Source organism: Oncorhynchus kisutch, linkage group LG6 (genome assembly GCF_002021735.2).
Source record: "Oncorhynchus kisutch isolate 150728-3 linkage group LG6, Okis_V2, whole genome shotgun sequence".
Classification (NCBI taxonomy): Eukaryota; Metazoa; Chordata; class Actinopteri; order Salmoniformes; family Salmonidae; genus Oncorhynchus; species Oncorhynchus kisutch.
The window spans coordinates 27,463,903-27,483,042 of record NC_034179.2 but is presented as its reverse complement, the minus strand read 5'-3'; the positions used below and the strand labels follow the sequence as shown (position 1 = coordinate 27,483,042).

The following is a 19,140-nucleotide window of genomic DNA, read 5'->3' as shown; positions in this document are numbered from 1 at the left end:
ATTAGTAGAACCTCTTACCGTAGTGTAAATTATCCTATGTTATATTTGAAAGTGTACAAAGTAGGATTAGCTTGCACGAGATGCTAAAGGTAACAAAGGGAGAGCAGCCATTTTTGTTTTTCCTGTGTTATGTTGAAATTCCTCCGTCTTGGGCGACGGAAGTCCCACCCATCTGTACTTCCATTTGATTTCAGCTTTCTGCGATCGTGATCCCTGGGGGAGTTGAATCGCCAGTAAAACAAACAAAAAAAGATTAATTATTTTTGTGTCACCAAACGTGTATCACATTTATGTCAAGTGGTTACTTATGATATCCAGCCAATCTTAACTGATTTGGATATCTTTGTCTCATTCAATTTAACTAAGAGGTAAAATTGCCAGACTACCTTTTTCAAATGAACATTTGAAATAATATCTAAATTTATTGGTTTCTACAAATGAGACAATTTTAACTTTTCCACATTAATCTGGGTACAGCTATGCTTTCAGGTTAATTAAAGTTTAATTCCCAAATAGCCTGTACAGGTTTGAATTATCATTAACATTGATTAATCAGTCAAATTTGCTTTTGCAAAGGTCATTGATTAATAACTACCCAGTACTGACAGAAGTCCCACATTTGCGGGAATCCCACGTGGCTTCGACCTTAGGTTATGTGAACCTGGTGGTGAATGCACCCTAACATTTAAACTACTGGTTACACTTATGATAATCCAGCCAATCTCAATTGATTGGATTTCATCGTCTCATTCAATAAATTAAATTGTTGAACATACCTTTTCAGGTTCTTCCAATCAAATGAGACATTTTAAACTTTTCCATACTAACCTAGATGAAGAAATGCTCTCAGGTTAATTACATTTTGATTCCCAAATAGCCAATACAATTTTATTTATCATTGATTAATCAATTCAATTTGTTTTTGCAAATTCATTCACATCCACCTCCAACATTACTGATACAGTAGTGATGGTTCATTAACGTCTATAAATAGATTAAAATCGTCTTTGTCGCCTCCAATGAATTCCAAATCCAAACTTTGGAAAAATAGGGGGAAAACATTCAACCCTCTCAAATGTTTTAATAATGTGCAAGCTATCAGACGGGGTGGTACCCACTCCCCCGCTAATTAGTGAACACCTCACACAAAGGATTGATCTCTGACCTCAGTAGCAATACCAACCTCAGTAGCAATACCAACCCTAACTATGCCATTAGCGGATAAACAGTAGAAATCGCAGGCCGCAGGCCTTGTAAAGGTTCTTTCCAGTTTAGCCCTGATGTCTTGCCATCCTAGATTGGCATTGGTCCAATACCACAGTGCTCAGCTGAAGCACGGGCAGGAAACGGTAGACATAAAGGGACAGGCGGAGAGAACCGGGAAACTAATGACAAACGCAGAAAAGGGAAAAATACTGCTAGCTATGGAACCGCGTTTGAAAACCGAATAATTAAAAGTTATCGCAAAAACTTATGACGACGAACGAGCACAAACTCTTCAACAAAATTGTCTTCTACAGGAACAACATTGTCTTCTACAGGAACAACTTGATTTAGCCAAAACTAAATACGACGATGTCCACGCCAAACTAGATACATCTGATGAGTTGTCTACAAACAAGAGCACGCAACTTGATAACATGCATGAAGTTTTGTTGAACGTTACTCAAAGTAACAATGTTCTACTCCAAATGCTGCAGACCAATGACAATCAGTTAATAAACACAATGACTAAGTTGGATGACAAATCAGCAGAACTCATTGAAGTTGATGACCTAATGAATGAACTCAGATGATGAAGATGGAAATATTGATTTCTAAGCAAGTGGAGGAAATCCCATCACTGAATCTTTCGCTCCGTACTCAAGACCTCTATCTGCAAACCATGGCAGATAAGTTTGAGCCCGAATGGAGCAAGTGCGACACTCAGGTGTCCAAAATCAGTCTGTCACGCCGCTATAGCCCCGCGGCTACACCCTCGGATCCCGAGACCGTCCTTCCCACCTCGTGTCTGGCGACGGCACTCAGCTGGGGGATAGGGAAGCAGGTCCGTGAGGTGCAGCATCATTTGTGCCTGACGCTTTCCGCTCCTCGGTTCTGGAGTGGGCCCACTCCTTCAGGCTTGCCTGCCACCCAGGCTCCCGTCAGACCCTGGCCTTTGTGTGGCAACACTGGCCTACCAACGGTCCCGGACGTCTCCGCCTGCACAGTGTGCAGAACATGTGTCCTCTGCAAGCTCCGGCTGGTCTCCTTCAACCACTGCCTGTCTCGTCACGGGTCTTCCCCCGTCTGATGACAACACCGCCATCCTGAGAGTAGTGGACTGGTTTTCCAAAGCCGCTCACTTTATTCCTCTCCCCAAGCTACCCTCTGCCATAGAGACGGCCCAGCAAGTCTTCCGGATCCATGGACTCTCGGTGGACATGGTCTCCGACCAGGGTCCTCAGTTCTCGTCCCCGTTCTGGAAGGCATTCTGCACGTTCATTGGGTCGCTGGCCAGCCTATTCTCCGGGTTTCACCCCCAGTCCAACAGCCAGTCGGAGCGAGCCAATCAAGACCTGGAGACGACTCTTGTCTCCGTCAACCCCACCACCTGGAGCTAGCAACTCGTGTGGGTTTAATATGCCCACAACAACCTCCCCTGCTCTGCCACTGGGCTCTCGCCTTTCGAGTGTTCCCTGAGGTATTAGTACCCGCTCTTCCTGGAGCAAGAGGAAGAGATCGGCATACCCTCAGCCCAAATGTTTGCCCGCCGCTGTCGCCATACCTGGAAGAGAGCCCGGTCGGCTCTTCTCAAGATCACCTCCAGGTATCGATGACAAGCCGAACAACACCGGACCTTGGCTCCCCGGTATCTCAGGCAGAGGGCATGGCTGTCCACTCATGACCTGCCCCTCAGGATGGAGTCCCGCAAACATTCCCCACAGCTTTATCGGCCCTTTCCCCATCTCCAAGATCATTAGTCCCTCTGCTGTCCGTCTTGTGTTGCCCCGTACCCTCCGTATACATCCCACTTTCATGTGACTAGGATTAAACCTATGTCTCACAGCCCTTTGTCTCCTGTGCCTCTAGCTGTCTGCATCTGGGTCTTATCCTGAGTTCTGATATGAGATGTTTCTAAAACTTGATTGCAGTCCATCTGTGGTAAATTCAATTGACTGGACATGATTTTGAAAAAGCACACACCTGTCTATATAAGGTCCACAGTTGACAGTGCATGTCAGAGCAAAAACCAAGCCATTAGGTTGAAGGAATTGTCCGTTGCGCTCCGAGACAGGATTGTGTCACGGCACAGATCTGGGGAAGGGTACCAAATATTTCTGCAGCATTGAAGGTCCCCAAGAACACAGTGGCGCCATCATTCATAAATTGAATAAGTTCTGTCATCACGAAGACTTTTCCTAGAGCTGGCCACCCGGCCAAACTGATCAATACGGGGAGAAGGGTCTTGGTCAGGGACGTGACCAAAAACCCAATGGTCATTCTGACAGAGCTCTAAAGTTCCTCTGTGGAGATGGCAGACCCTGATCGAACATTTCTGGAGAGACCTGAAAATCTGTGCAGCAACGCTCCCCATCCAACCTGACAGCAGTAGATATATTGCAGTGGGCTATGTTAAGAATCCAGTTTATAAATACATGTGGTTTATATAAACATTGTAACAAAAATGCAATGTACAGTAGTAGATATATTAGTATGAGCTATGTGAACAATACAGTATATAAAAACACAGTTTGAAAAACAGTATAAAGGAAACAGGAAGTGTCCAGTCTCAATATACAGTACATGGGACAGCATCGTTGGCTGTGTGTGTTTGAGTGTATGTGTACAGGGCCTTCGGAAAGTATTCAGACCCCTTGACTTTTTCCACATTTTTGTTATGTTACAGCCTTATTCTAAAATGGATGAAATTGTTTTTTTCCCCTTATCAATTGATACACATTACCCCATAATGACAAAGTAAAAACTGGTTTTTAGAATAGTTAGCTAATTTATATAAATAAAAAATATCACATTTACATAAGTATTTAGACCCTTTAACTCAGTACTTTGTTGAAGCACGTTTGGCAGCAATCACAGTATCAAGTCTTCTTGGGTATGACGCTACAAGCTTGGCACACCTGTATTTTGGGAATTTATCTCATTATTCTCTGCAGATCCTCTCGAGCTCTGTCAGGTTGGATGGGGAGTGTCGCTGCACAGTTATTTTCAGGTCTCTCCAGAGATGTTAGATCGGGTTCAAGTCCGGGCTCTGGCGGGGCCACTCAAGGATATTCAGAGACTTGTCTCGAAGCCACTCCTGCATTGTCTTGGCTGGGTGTTTAGGGTCGTTGTCCTGTTGGAAGGTGAATCTTGACCAGAGAGTCTTTAGCTGCCCTTTGGCAAACTCCAAGCGGAATGTCATGTGCCTTTTACTGAGGAGAGGCTTCCATCTGGCCACTCTACCATAAAGGCTTGATTGGTGTGCTGCTGCAGAGATGGTTATCCTTCTGGAAGGTTCTCCCATCTCCACAGAGGAACTCTCAAGCTCTGTCAGAGTGACCATCGGGTTCTTGGTCACCTCCCTGACCAAGGCTCTTCTCCCCCGATTGCTCAGTTTGGCCAGGTGGCCAGCTCTAGGAAGAGCCTTGTTGGTTCCTAACTTATTCCATTTATGAATAATGGAGGCCACTGTGTTCTTGGGGACCTTCAATGCTGCCAACATTTTTTGATACCCTTCCCCAGATCTGTGCCTTGACACAATCCTGTCTCGGAGCTCTACGGACAATTCCTTCGACCTCATGGCTTGGATTTTGCTCTGACATGCACTGTTAACTGTGGGACCTTTCCAAGTCATGTTCAATCAATTACATTTACCACAGGTGGACTCCAATCAAGTTGTAGAAACATCAAGGATGATCAAAAGAAACAGGATTCACCTGAACTCAATTTTGAGTCTCATAGCAAAGGGTTTGAATATTTATGTACATAAGGTATGTCTTTTTATACATTTGCAACATTTACAAAAACTGTTTTTGCTTTGTCATTATGGGTTATTGTGTGTAGATGGCTGAAAAAATATATATCTTTAATCCATTTTAGAATAAGGCTGTAACGTAACTAAATGTGGAAAAAGTCAAGGGGCCTGAATACTTTCCGAAGGCACTGTATGTAAGTGTGTTTGTGAGTATGGGCGAATGCATGTGTGTGTGTATATGTGAGTACAAGAGTCTGCTTGTGTATGAGGTGTGTCTGTGTGTTTGTGTGTGGGTGTGTTGTTAAGAACACTTTTTTCTGTTGATTATTCCATATATACAATGGGTGGGTCTAACCCTGAATACTGATTTGTTAAAATTGCATTCCAGCCGGTGTCTATTGCACAAGTTGCCACCGGGTAAATCTATGACATTAAAATGCCTATTTGCTCTGTTCCTTCTGACTGCGCAATCCACTATCTCATCAGCCCAGCCAGGCAACTTATACACTTGATCTCCACTATAAAAAGCATCTATATAGACCTTATCTCACATTTCTTTTAGACTAACATTTTGTTTTCAACAGCGGAGATTTGTATAAACTTTGCTGTCTGTCTCTCCGACATTTGCAACATTATATATAATTGATCATTAGAAAACCCTTTTGCTATTATGTTAGCACACCTGAAAACGGTTGTTCTGATTACAGAAGCAATAAAACTAGCCTTCTTTAGAATAGTTGAGTATCTGGAGCGTCAGCATTTGTGGGTTCGATTACAGGCTCAAAATGTCCAGAAACAAATAACTTTCTTCTGAAAGTTGTCAGTATATTATTGTTCTGAGAAATTAAGGCTATTCCATGCGGGAAATTGCCAAGAAACTGAAGATCTCGACTCCTCACAAGTCCTCAACTGGCAGCTTCATTAAATAGTACCCGCAAAACAGCAGTCTCAACGTCAACAGTGAAGAGGCGACTCCGGGATGCTGGCCTTCTAGGCAGAGTTCCAAAGAAAAAGACATATCTGAGACTGGCCAATAAAAAGAAAAGATTAAGAACACAGACACTGGACAGAGGAACTCTGCCTAGAAGGCCAGCATCCTGGAGTCGCCTATTCACTGTTGATGTTGAGACTGGTGTTTTGCGGGTGCTGTTTAATGAGGCTGCCAGTTGAGGACTCTGTGAAGCATTTATTGGGCTCCAATTTCTGAGGCTGGTAACTCAAATAAACGTGTCCTCTGCAGCAGAGGTAACTCTGGGTCTTCCTTTACTGTGGCGGTCCTCATGAGAGCCAGTTTGATCAAAGCTCTTGTTTTTGCGACTGCACTTTTCCAGATTGACTGACCTTCATGTCCTAAAGTAATGATGGACTGTCGTTTCTCTTTGCTTATTTGAGCTGTTCTTAACATAATATGGACTTGGTCTTTTACCAAATAGGGCTATCTTCTGTGTCACAACACAACTGATTGGCTCAAACACATTAAGAAGGAAAGAAATCCCATAAATTAACAAGGCACACCTGTCAATTGAAATGCATTCCAGGTGACTACCTCCTGAAGCTGGTTGAGAGACTTCCAAGAGTGTGCAAAGCTATCATTAAGGCGTGGCTGCTTTGAAGAATCTCAAATATACAGGTGAAGTCGGAAGTTTACATACACCTTAGCCAAGTACATTTAAACTTAGTTTTTCACAATTCCTGTCATTTAATCCTAGTAAAAATTCCCTGTCTTAGGTCAGTTAGGATCACAACTTTATTTTAAGAATGTGAAATGTCAGAATAATAGCAGAGAAAATGACTTATTTCAGCTTTTATTTCTTTCATCACATTCCCAGGGGGTCAGAAGTTTACATACACTCAATTAGTATTTGATAGCATTGCCTTTAAATTGTTTAGCTTGGGTCAAACATTTCAGGTAGCCTTCCACAAGCTTCCCACAATAAGTTGGGTGAATTTTGGCCCATTCCTCCTAACAGAGCTGGTGTAACTGAGTTAGGTTTGTAGGCCTCCTTGCTCGCACACGCTATTTCAGTTCTGCCCATACATGTTCTATAGGAATGAGGTCAGGGCTTTGTGATGGCCACTCCAATACCTTGACGTTGTTGTCCTTAAGCCATTTTGCCACAAAATGTCCATTTGGAAGACCCATTTGCGACCAAACTTTAACTTCTTGACTGATGTCTTGAGATGTTGCTTCAATATATCCACCAAATTTTCCTTTCTCCTCATGCCATCTATTTTGTGAAGTGCACCAGTCCATCCTGCAACAAAGTGCAAAGCACCCCCACAACATGCTGCCCCCCATGCTTCACAGTTGGGATGGTGTTCTTCGGCTTGCAAGCCTCCCCCTTTATGGCCAAACAGTTCTATTTCTGTTTCATCAGACCAGAGAACATTTCTCCAAAAAGTACGATCTTTGTCCCCACGTGCGGCCTTTCAGGTTATGTTGATATAGGACTCGTTTTACTATGGATGTAGATAATGTTGTACCTGTTTCCTCCAGCATCTTCACAAGGTCCTTTGCTGTTGTTCTGGGATTGATTTGCACTTTTCGCACCAAAGTACGTTAATTTCAAGGATACCGAACACGTCTCCTTCCTGAGCGGTATGATGGCTGCATGGTCCCATGGTGTTTATACTTGCGTACTATTGTTTGTACAGATGAACGTGGTACCTTCAGGCATTTCGAAATTGCTCCCAATGTTGAACCAGATTTGAGGAGGCCTGCAATTTCTTTTCTGAGGTCTTGGCTGATTTCTTTTGATTTTCCCATGATGTCAAGCAAAGAGGCACTGAGTTTGAAGGTAAGTCTTGAAATACATCCACAGGTACACCTCCAATTGACTCCAATGATGCCAATTAGCCTATCAGAAAGCCATGACATCATTTTCTGGAATTTTCTAAGCTGTTTAAAGGCACAGTTTACTTAGTGCATGTAAACTTCTGACCCACTGAAATTGTGATAGATAACATTTATTGGAAAAATGACTTGTGTCATGCACAAAGTAGATGTCCTATCCGACTTGCCAAAACCATAGTTTGTTAAAAATACATTTCTGGAGTGGTTGAAAAACAAGTTTTAATGACTCCAACCTAAGTGTATGTGTTCGGGCGTATGTGCTCTCCTTGTTCGGGCGGCATTCGGCGATCACCGCTCCATTTTTCATATTTCCATTTGTTTTGTCTGGTTCCATACACTTTGGTCACTACATGATTCCATAGGTGTTATTTCATAGTTTTGAAGTCTTCTTTTATTCTACAATGTAGAAAATTGTAAAAATAAATAAAAACCCTTGAATGAGTAGATGTGTCCAAACTTTTGACTGGTACTGTATATATCATTTACATAAGTGTTTAGACCCTTATACTCAGTACTTTGTTGAAGCATCATTGGCAGCGATCACAGCCTCACATGTTCTTGCGTATTACGCTACAAGCTTGGCACAGTGTATTTGGGGAGTTTCTCCCATTCTTCTCTGCAGATCCTCTCAAGCTCTGTCAGGTTGGATGGGAAGCGTTGTTGCACACTATTTTCAGGGTCTATACAGAGATTTTTGATCAGGTTCAGGTCCAGGCACTGGCTGGGCCACTCAAGGACATTCAGAGACATGTCCCGAAACCACTCCTGCGTTGTCTTGGCTGTGTGCTTAAGGTCGTTGTCCTGTTGGAAGGTGAACCTTCACCCCAGTCTGAGGTCCTGAGCACTCTGCAGCAGGTTTTCATCAAGGATCTCTCTTTGCTCCATTCATCTTTCCCTCAATCCTGACTAGTGTCTCAGTCCCTGCCACTGAAAAACATCCCCACAGCATGATGCTGCCACTAACCATGATTCACCATAAGGATGGTGCCAGGCTTCCTCCAGACGTGACGCTTGGCATTCAGTCCAAAGAGTTCAATCTTGGTTTCATCAGACCAGAGAATCTTGTTTCTCATGGTCTGAGAGTCCTTTAGGTGGCTTTTGGCACATTCCAAGCGGGCTGTCATGCGCTTTTTACTGAGGAGTGGCTTCCGTCTGACCACTACCATAAACGCCTGATTCGTGGAGCGCTGCAGAGATGGTTGTCCTTCTGGAAGGTTCTCCCATCTCCACAGAGGAACGATTGCTCAGTTTGGTCGGGCGGCCAGCTCTAGGAAGAGTCTTGGTGGTTCCAAACTTCTTCCATTTAAGAATGATGGAGGCCACTGTGTTCTTAGGGACCTTCAATGCTGCCGAAATGTTTTGGTACTCTTCCCCAGATCTGTGCCTCAACACAATCCTGTCTTGGAGCTCTACGGACAATTCCTTCAACCTCTTGGCTTGATTTTTGCTCCAACATGCACTGTCAACTGTGGGACCTTATATAGACAGGTGTGTGCCTTTCCAAATCATGTCCAATCAATTGAATTTACCACAGGTGGAATGAAACCACGTTGTAGAAACAGCTCAAGGATTTGTAATGGAAACAGGATGCACCTGAGCTCAATTTCTAGTCTCTAAGCAAAGGGTCTGAATACTTATGTAAATTTGAAATTTTAAAATATTTTTTTAAATAAATTCCCCAAATACAAGTGTGCCAAGCTTGTAGCGTCATTCCCAATAAGACTTGGTGCTGTAATTGCTGCCAAAGGTGCTTCAACAAAGTACTGAGTTAAAGGGTCTGCATACTTTTGTGAATGTAATCAATCAATTTATTTATTTTTATATAAAAATGAGCAAACAATTCTAAAAACCAGTTTTTACTTTGTCATTATGGGGTATTGTGTGTAGATTTATGGGGAAACATTGTATTTAGTCCATTTTAGAATAAGGCTGTACCGTAACAAAATGTGGAAAAAGTAAAGGAGTCTGAATACTTTCTGAATGCACTGTATGTGATAATTAAACTTTGAATGTGATATTATTTGAAACAAGTTGGCTTTTCACTATAGCTTACAGTGTGACATATCTTCTTACAGTCTCACCTGTAAAGAGTATGCTCTCCCTTGGTACGTCCTTCTCTGTTGTTCTTTTGATATATTTAAACTTTCATTCCTCTCACGTTTTTCTTTCCTCTGATTTGGCAATTGTTAACAGTGTTGTGGAAATTCATGAAAACAGAGAGACTTTGTAATTTCTTCAAACAATCATCTATATTTAATATTGATTAATTATTGCAATAATGAAGCTGGTCTACCACACACTCTCAGGTGTGTTGCTGAGAGTTTAACCTTTAATGAAAAAACAGAGATCTTCTATAGGAGACCTAAAAATGCTTAGTCAGGGCTGGTTCCACCCCTCCAATGCTGATCGGGGGCATCATAAGCCACCTTGGGTTAATCTCCTGTGGTCATCTGCACCCGGTGCCATTTCCCAGATGCAAGAATGATTAGACGCAATAAGGGATTGTTCTACTCTTCCAGGCTGTCTCTATCTCGGGTCACACACACCACATCTTATCTATGGAATGCCCGCTGTAGGTTATTATCAACAAGTCAGCTCAAGCACCAGATGCCCAACTCAGTCCCATAGACACAGATGAGAGAATACTCATCAAAGCTATTATGGATGCATAAACAGTATTATAACGATCTTGTAATTTTTCTCTCACAACAGCTGCACCAAATATTACACTATTCTTCTACCATTACTCATCCGTGTCCCATTTCTTGACCTTATGTAGCACGTAAACTAAAGAAGATTGTACAGCTGAAGAGTCCGGAGGAGGATCTTCCCACCCAAGGCCCCACTGATACCATCCAGGGAGTCTCTCCCCAATCCGGCCTGAGCTTCCATTCCCAGCTGGTGTTCCTTAACATCTTGGAATCCATTGAGCCAGAGGTGGTACATGCGGGACATGACCAATGCCAGCCTGACTCAGCTGCAGCGCTGCTCACCAGCCTCAACGAACTCGGGGAGCGCCAACTTGTCAAAGTGGTCAAGTGGGCCAAAGGCTTGCCAGGTACAGTACTGGAATAGAAGAAATGTATTTCCATGTTGTTCTTGATTAATTGTTTAGAAGATTACATTTTATTTATAACAAGTTTGCAATGGCATTGCAGCACATTGGAGATCGTGAAGGCATGTATCATATTTTGATAATTTTATTGTAATCAATGATTGTTATCCATTTCCATGTGGTTATTCATTTTCTTCTCAGGTTTTCGGAATCTGCATGTGGATGACCAGATGACAGTCATCCAGCATTCATGGATGGGGGTGATGGTGTTCGGCTTGGGATGGAGGTCCTACAAGAATGCCAACGGCAGAATGCTCTATTTTGCCCCGGACCTTGTTTTCAATGAGTATGTGATAATGTGATACGATGTGAAAGTGAATTCAATTACCACCAGGTCCACCAACTCAGTGTTGTCCCCATTATGTTGGTGGAGATTTCCTCCAGTGAGTTGGCTGTAATAAGTTTGGCAGATACCAATTTATTTTTTTGTCCATCTCTTTCTGTCCCTGTCTCTCTTTTTTCTCTCACTCTTTCCCCCTCTCTACCTCCTGCTCACTCTCGGTCTATCTTTCTCACCGATACGTCTAGAATTACATGTGCACAAGGGCTTACAAACCTGGCTTTCAGTAACATTTATATTTAATTTCCTTGTTCGGTGTTCTTTTGTCACATGGAAAGTCCTGAGGAATATTAGATTTTTTTTTGCCTTCAATCATACAGTGTCTTCAGAAAGTATCCATACCCCTGGTATTATTCCAAATGTATGTCTTACAGCCTGGATTAATATATATTTTCTCTCTCACCCATCTACACACAATACCCAACAATGAAAGTGAAAACAATTTATTTTAAATGAAATACAGAAATATCAAATTTACATAAGTATTCACACCCGAGTCAATACATTTTAGAATCATCTTTGGCAGTGATTACAGCTGTGAGTCTTGCTGGTTGTTGATCATTGCTAGACAACCATTTTCAAGTCTTGCCATAGATTTTCAAGCATATTTAAGTCAAAACTGTAACTCGGCCACTCCGGAACATTCACTGTCTTCTTGGTAAGCAACTCCTGTGTAGATTTGGCTTGGTGTTATAGGTTATTGTTCTGCTGAAAGGTGAATTCATTTCCCAGTGTCTGGTAGAAACAGGTTTTCCTCTAAGATTTTGCCTGTGCTTAGCACCATTTCGTTTTTATCCTGAAAGCTCCCCAGTCGTTAATGATTACAAGCATAGCCATAACATGATGCAGCCACCACTATGCTTGAAATCAACAACTACAATGTTGTTAATCCATCCTCAGGTTTCTCCTATCAAAGCCATTAAATTGTAACTGTTTTAAAGTCACCATTGACCTCATGGTGAAATCCCTGAGCGGTTTACTTCCTCTCCGGCAAATGAGTTAGGAAGGATCCTGTGTCTTCGTAGTGCATTAATAACTTCACCATGCTCAAAGTGATGTTCAATTTCTGCTTTATTTTTTTATTTTACCCATCTACCAATAGGTGCCCTTCTTAGCGAGGCATTGGAAAACCTTCTTGGTCTTTGAAATTCACTGCTCGACTGAGGAAACCTTACAGATAATTGTATGTGTGGGGTACAGAGATGAGGTAGTCATTCAAAAACATGCTAAACACTATTATTTCGCACAGAGTGAGTCCATACTTATTATGTATCTTGTCAAGCACATTTTTACTCCTGAACTTATTTAGACTTACCATAACAAAAGGGGTTGAATACTTATTGACTCAAGACACTTCAGCTTTTCATTGGTAATTCATTAGTAAACATTTCTAAAAATATAATTCCACTTTGACACTATGGGGTATATGTTCCAACATTTACTTGAAAGCCTTCCCAGAAGAGTGGAGGCTGTTATAGCAGCAAAGGGGGGACCAACCCCATATGAATGCCCATGAGTTTGGAATGAGATGTTCGATGTGGAAGTGTCCTCATACTTTTGGTAATGTAGTGTATATTACCTATAATGAATGCATTATTAATTGGTAATATAAATGTTGGAACTAGAGTACCCTTATTAGCATTGATCCATGTAGATAAGTAATATAGAGAATATAACCTTCTAACATGTACTATAAGCAGTGTTGGGGAAGATTATATAGTTTACCAAGCTACCACACTGGAAGAAGTTAAGCTACACTAAAGCTACCCTTGAGTAAAATATAGTTTACTTAAAGTTACTTTGAAGAAAATTGTTCAATACATCCAAACTACTTTGTAATATTTATCATATCTAGATCTGAAATGTCATAGACTACAAATTGCAAGACTTTTGAGTCAGATGTTAACAGAATGTGTCATTTAGCCTATGAAACACAAAAACTATGATTCAAGTGAGAATTAGGTAGGTCTGATGCCGAGACAGGAAATTCTTTCCTACTTCTTTATGCAAAAAATGTGTGTGAGCTTCCAGTAGCGACATCTCCACATTACATTTATTTTATTAACTACGGAAAAAAAGAAAAAAGATTCAGTAACAATCACTGCCATCCTGTATTCAGATGGTTGAGATGACATCATTACAACCAGATTTGCCCACTTAGCAGTAGGTCAAAGGTCACATATAACTATCGTCAAAAAGAGGGAGGATGCCAATTTTGTAATCATTGCAAAAGTTTCACATACTGGTCTCGCCATCTTATCCTCTCATCTATTTGCCCCCTCTATACATAATCTCTCATAGCAACAGATGATCCCTTTCTTAATATATTCCCCATAGGCTACCACCCCCCACCCTTCTTTTTATTGGCTCATTCTCAATATACTGTATCTCACCCTGTTCCTCCTCTCGTTTCTCATGTCCCCAGCCATCGGATGCACATCTCTAGCATGTTCGATCACTGCATACGGATGAGACAACTCTCCCAGGAGTTTGTCCTGCTGCAAGTCACTCAGGAAGAGTTCCTCTGCATGAAGGCCCTGCTCCTCTTCAGCATCAGTGAGTGTTGTTGCCCAGACAAAGGCTGAGAGGTCCATTAACAGATTATAGAAAGCATCACATTGTGTATTTCTTCTTTCATGAAATTGACTTGCAAGCAATTTCCTCTAGGCCATTTTCATAATGCTGTGGAAATGGAATACAATTTGAGATACACTACATGACCAAAAGTATGTGCACACCTGCTTGTTGAACATCTCATTCCAAAATCATGGCCATTAATATGGAGTTGGTACCCCCTTTGCTGCTATAACAGTCTCCACTCTTCTGGAAAGCCTTTCCATTAGATGTTGGAACATTGCTGCAGGGCCTTGCTTCCATTCAGCCACAAGAGTATTAGTGAGGTCTGGTACTGATGTTGGGTGATTAGGCCTGACTCGCAGTCGGCATTCCAATTCATCCCAAAGGTGCTCAATGGGGATAAGGTCAGGGCTCTGTGCAGGCCAGTCAAGTTCTTCCACACCGATTGACAAACCATTTCTGCATGGACCTCACTTTGTGCATGGGGGCATTGTAATGCTGAAACAGGAAAGGGCATTCCCCAAACTGTTGCCACAAGTTGGAAGCACAGAATCGTCTAGCATGTTCTTGTATGCTGTAGCATTAAGCTTTCCCTTCACTGGAACTAAGGGGCCTAGCCCGAAACATGAAAAACAGCCCCAGACCATTATTCCCCCTCCACCAAACTTTATAGTTGGCACTACGCATTGGGGCAGGTAGTGTTCTCCTAGCATCCGCCAAACCCAGATTAGTCTGTCGGATTGCCAGATGGTAAAGCGGGATTGGTTCATCACTCCAGAGAACTCGTTTCCACTGCTCCAATGTCCAATGGCGGCAAGCTTTACACCACTCCAGCAGATGCTTGTCATTGCGCTATGGTGGTTTTAGGCTTGTGTGCAGCTTCTTGGCCATGGAATACCATTTCATGAAGCTCCCGACGAACAGTTCCTGTGCTGATGCTGCTTCCAGAAGCAGTTTGGAACTCTGTAGTGAGTGTTGCAACCGAGGACAGGCAATTTTTACACGCTACGCGCTTCAGCACTCGGCGGTCCCGTTCTGTGAGCTTGCATGGCCTACCACTTCACGGCTGAGCCGTTGTTGCTCCTAGAAGTTTCCACTTCACAATAACAGCACGTACAGCTGACCAGGGCAGCTCTAGCAGGGCAGAAATTTGACTTACTGACTTGTTGAAAAGGTGGCATCCTATGACGGTGCCGCATTGAAAATCACTGAGCTCTTTAGTAAGGCCATTCTACTGCCAATGTTTGTCTATGGAAATTGCATGGCTGTGTGCACAATTTTATACACCTGTCAGCAACAGGTTTGGCTGAAATAGCCACATCCACTAATTTGAAGGGATTTCCACATACTTTAGTATATACAGTATAGTGTAGCTTCCATTGAAACCAATCAGTGCATTTATTATAGTTTAACAGAGATTCAATATTGCGGACAAACCAACTACATGCTGTCTCATTTGCAGTTCCAGTGGACGGTCTTAAGAGTCAGAAGTACTTTGATGAATTGCGGCTGACCTACATCAATGAACTTGGTCGCGTCATTAACTATGGAAGGAAGTCCAACTGCTCTCAGAGGTTGTATCAACTCACCCGTCTCATGGATTCCCTCCAACCGGTGAGAGACAATGTGCATCCTCAATAACTGTATTGGATTAATTCTGTTGTCATAGAATGTATGATAAAAATCTGCTAAGTTATGAATTTCTTACTTTGTTTTCCAAAGCAAAATCGTAGAATGTGACAGAATTGTAACTTTGTCTTGACTCTGTCCATCTTTCCAACCCCCAGGTTGTGAGGAAACTCCAGCAGTTTACATTTGATCTGTTTGTCCAGGCCCAGTCTCTGCCCACCAAGGTCAACTTTCCAGAGATGATTGCAGAGATAATCTCAGTACATTTGCCAAAGATCCTGGCAGGCTTGGCCAAACCAATCCTGTTCCACAAGTAGCAGGATTTGCCATCATACTGAGAAAAGTCCAATCCAAGCTGCTTATATACTTCAGCCAAGGCTCTGTAGTGTTTCCCTTGTAGTGTTCTCTCTCTCCTTTTTTATATCTAATAGCTCAATGTTCCATTTCTGAAATCATTGTATCATTACAGTAGTTTAGCCGCTTAACAGACATAATTGAGATAATTTTCTCAGAAGGGCAGCAAGGTTTTAGCATTTATTTCAAGTTGCAAGGTGTCACCTTGTTGACAGCCCAATCTGTCCTGTATTTCAAGAAAAAAATACACAAGACTACCGGTAGTAGTGTTATGTCAAATGTAAGAAACAGAAGAATGTCATCCATTGACTGGATGAAGACAAAACTAAAAATGCAGAAACAGTTAAACATAGCTATGCATATCTCTACTTTAGGAACTTTCATGAGATTGTGCTATGCAAAAAAAAACTATTACCAAAAGGAATGTGAAACAGTCGTTTGCAGTATACTCTTACATACAGTCGCTGTCTTTACTAGCTAACTATTCAACGGTTGTATCTGACTGACTATGTTGTACTAGAATGCTATTTTCAATATACATTTACAATGCCTAAGTCCCTACATGTATTGTACAGTATTTAAATGTTTCTTGCTAGTTATTTAGGTAGTGAACAAACGGTGACTAACTAATTCCAGACACAAATCGAGACAATTGGAATTAATAACTTTCCAGAATATTTTCAGTGGCAGTGGATCTCTATTGAGTTATTTAAAAGCAAATCATAGTATCAAACCTTCTACAACTTGCTGCACATTTAGTCTGCATGTAGTTTCAGATGACTCTTTTGCGTCACACATGACAGTACTGTGCCCAAGTTAGTTGGTCAAACTGAACATACTTATAATCTATTAATGCTGAAAATCCTCTAAAGGTTTAACGCAGCCTGAATATTTGCATTCTTTAGTTCATCAGAACATACAGAGGTGCATGCGCCATGTGTTTGTAGATGTTAGAATGATTTAATCTTTATTGAAAAAAACAGGGGCGGAACTTTGGTTATAGAAGTGGGGGGACATAGCGTGCCAAATTCATGTGGCCATTTGGAACCAACAATTGCTCTATTATGAGGTCCATTAAATGCAAACAATGTTCAAACCAGGGGAGAACGAATGCCTCTTCTCGTTGAAGCCTTGAAGTTCAAGTCCGACCGTGGTACTGCAAGCATTGTCTGAAGAAAACAGGATCCCCCATTATAGTGAATGGGAAAATAGCAATCTTCGTGGTCAATCATGTAAAAAAACAAAACAATCATGGTGCCAATAATTGCCTCTATTACACCAAATGTATGTCCCTGAACCAATTATTTTAAAAATAGCACAAGGAAAATTTTGTAGCTAATGGCAGCCTGCAGTATCCCAGTCAGCCTTCAACTTTAGTTACTCAATGAGAGGGGGCAGCATAGAGCTAGCCTCTAACGTCACTTCCTGGAGTAGCTCAAACTTGCTGTCATGACATTGCCCTCTTTGGGTATAGCAAGCCCCATCCCCCTCTCCCTGCCCCCCCTTGCCTCCTTCAACTAGGCTGCTGTGGTCAGAGAGAGGTCGTAAATTCCCGAGAAGACCCTGCCACATAGTACAAGAGGCAGAGTAAATTTTCATAGAGCACAAAGGAATTTCTTCCACCTCACAGAACTTGAGGTAAGAACAAATTTCATGTTCCGGAGAAAGTATAAAAGATCGGTGAAGAATCCAGCTACGTCCGTTTGTTACAACTTGGGGAAGCTCATGGGAGATGGTGTGGCCACATTACCATAAAACTGTTTATATAATAGCCTCAGATATGAGGTTTACATCTAATTGTTGTATAAGATGAATGAGTGAGTATGATACTGTTTGTAAAATTGTTTAATATGATTTTGGACTGTTTAATGAAGGAAAATACAATTCCCTTTTGATTTTAACTAAATCAGAGGACTGCCCCTGAGCCCAGTTAGGGTCAGGCATCCTGGGACAGCCCCTTTTCTGCAATTCCAAATAAAACCCAACATTGGGAAATTATCACCAGACCATGTTTTTCTACATTAGGAGAGGACGAAGGTTGTAGACCATTGCGGAATCTTTTAACCATACCACGTGGTTAAACTCTTAGACTATCGATACAGACAGAATAAGAACAAGTCTTTGATATTAATTACTAGTCTGCAGCTAGGAATTCGGTGTCATTGAACGCGAAGAACGACAACCGCCGAAACATTCAATCTATAACAACTGAATGAATGTCGCTCTGAACTATCCCCTCTAACCAAGACAGAGAGAGAGAGGTACAGATCCCGACGACACACTGTGCATAAATATATATATATTGATTGTAATTGTTCCCGAATGAGTGAGCGTTCATATGCAACGGATTAGCATTTCAATTGTTATAATTATCAACTTTGTAGTGTCTCATCTCAGTTGAACCCCCACTTCCCCTTTTGTCTAACAAGCCGCGATGCCGGTTTAGCGCACATTCCCCTATCATTTCTTGTAACCACATTTACCTTGTTTGTTTGTTTATGCATTTCTGTGAATTTCTTAGTAATAAATAAATGATTTAAGACAATTGATGTATGGATGACTCATAGTGAAGACTGGGTTCTTGTAAGATACCAACAATTTACGACGTTTGGAATGAGACTAACGTGAGGTAAAGTAAATAATTCATTAATCAGAAGACTATGGATCCGATATGAAAATATCTAAAAGGTTATATTATGAAATTATAACCTTATAATCTGAATATTTTTCCTTGGTGCCAACTTCCTAGTTTATTACAGTTACATGATTAATCAGTTGATCGCGTAATACTAATTACAGAGAATCTTTGATAAAAACTATAAGTCTTCAATTTAATGATAGTAAAGACACGACACTGAGCATGTTATGTACGCATGATACGCCATCTTAACAGACTTCCTTGGCTTCAAATGCTCTATTGAGTCTTCACATAGGAATGAATGGTGTCCATTCATTTTGTCATTAGTTCAAACTAAGTGAGTGACCTTTTTGTTCAGATTCCTCAACAAAATAAAACTTTGGATTCAAGGACAGCACAAAACAGTAGTTTAATTCAACAAATTCCCTGTCTTTGTTTTTATATGCCAACTGTGGCCTAAATTACTTCTTAAAATCAAACAGTTTCATATTTTAGATAAGGTGAAATGCATTATCATATTAAGAATGTAATGATATGCCTTTAAAATGGTGAAATCTTCATGTAGATATCTTGAAAACAAAAAAACTCCAGAAAGATCCCATTTTCATGGTCTTCGACATCGGATTAAACAAATGGTGGTATCCTAGTGGTTAGAACGTTGGGCCACTAACCGAGC

The 19,140-nt window shown here is 41.5% G+C and overlaps 1 protein-coding gene across 1 annotated transcript in view; it reads left to right on the top strand.

Annotated features, from left to right (window-relative positions):
- The window catches only part of LOC109892591 (androgen receptor), a 57,695-nt gene extending 39,324 nt beyond the window's left edge, over positions 1 to 18,371 (top strand). The window contains exons 4-8 of the mRNA XM_020485237.2: positions 10,591 to 10,869; positions 11,068 to 11,212; positions 13,692 to 13,822; positions 15,306 to 15,457; positions 15,631 to 18,371. Of these exons, the coding sequence (XP_020340826.1) occupies positions 10,591 to 10,869; positions 11,068 to 11,212; positions 13,692 to 13,822; positions 15,306 to 15,457; positions 15,631 to 15,789 (866 nt within the window). The 3' untranslated portion in view covers positions 15,790 to 18,371. The remainder of the gene's footprint in view (positions 1 to 10,590; positions 10,870 to 11,067; positions 11,213 to 13,691; positions 13,823 to 15,305; positions 15,458 to 15,630) is intronic.
- Positions 18,372 to 19,140: the final 769 nt, after the last annotated feature.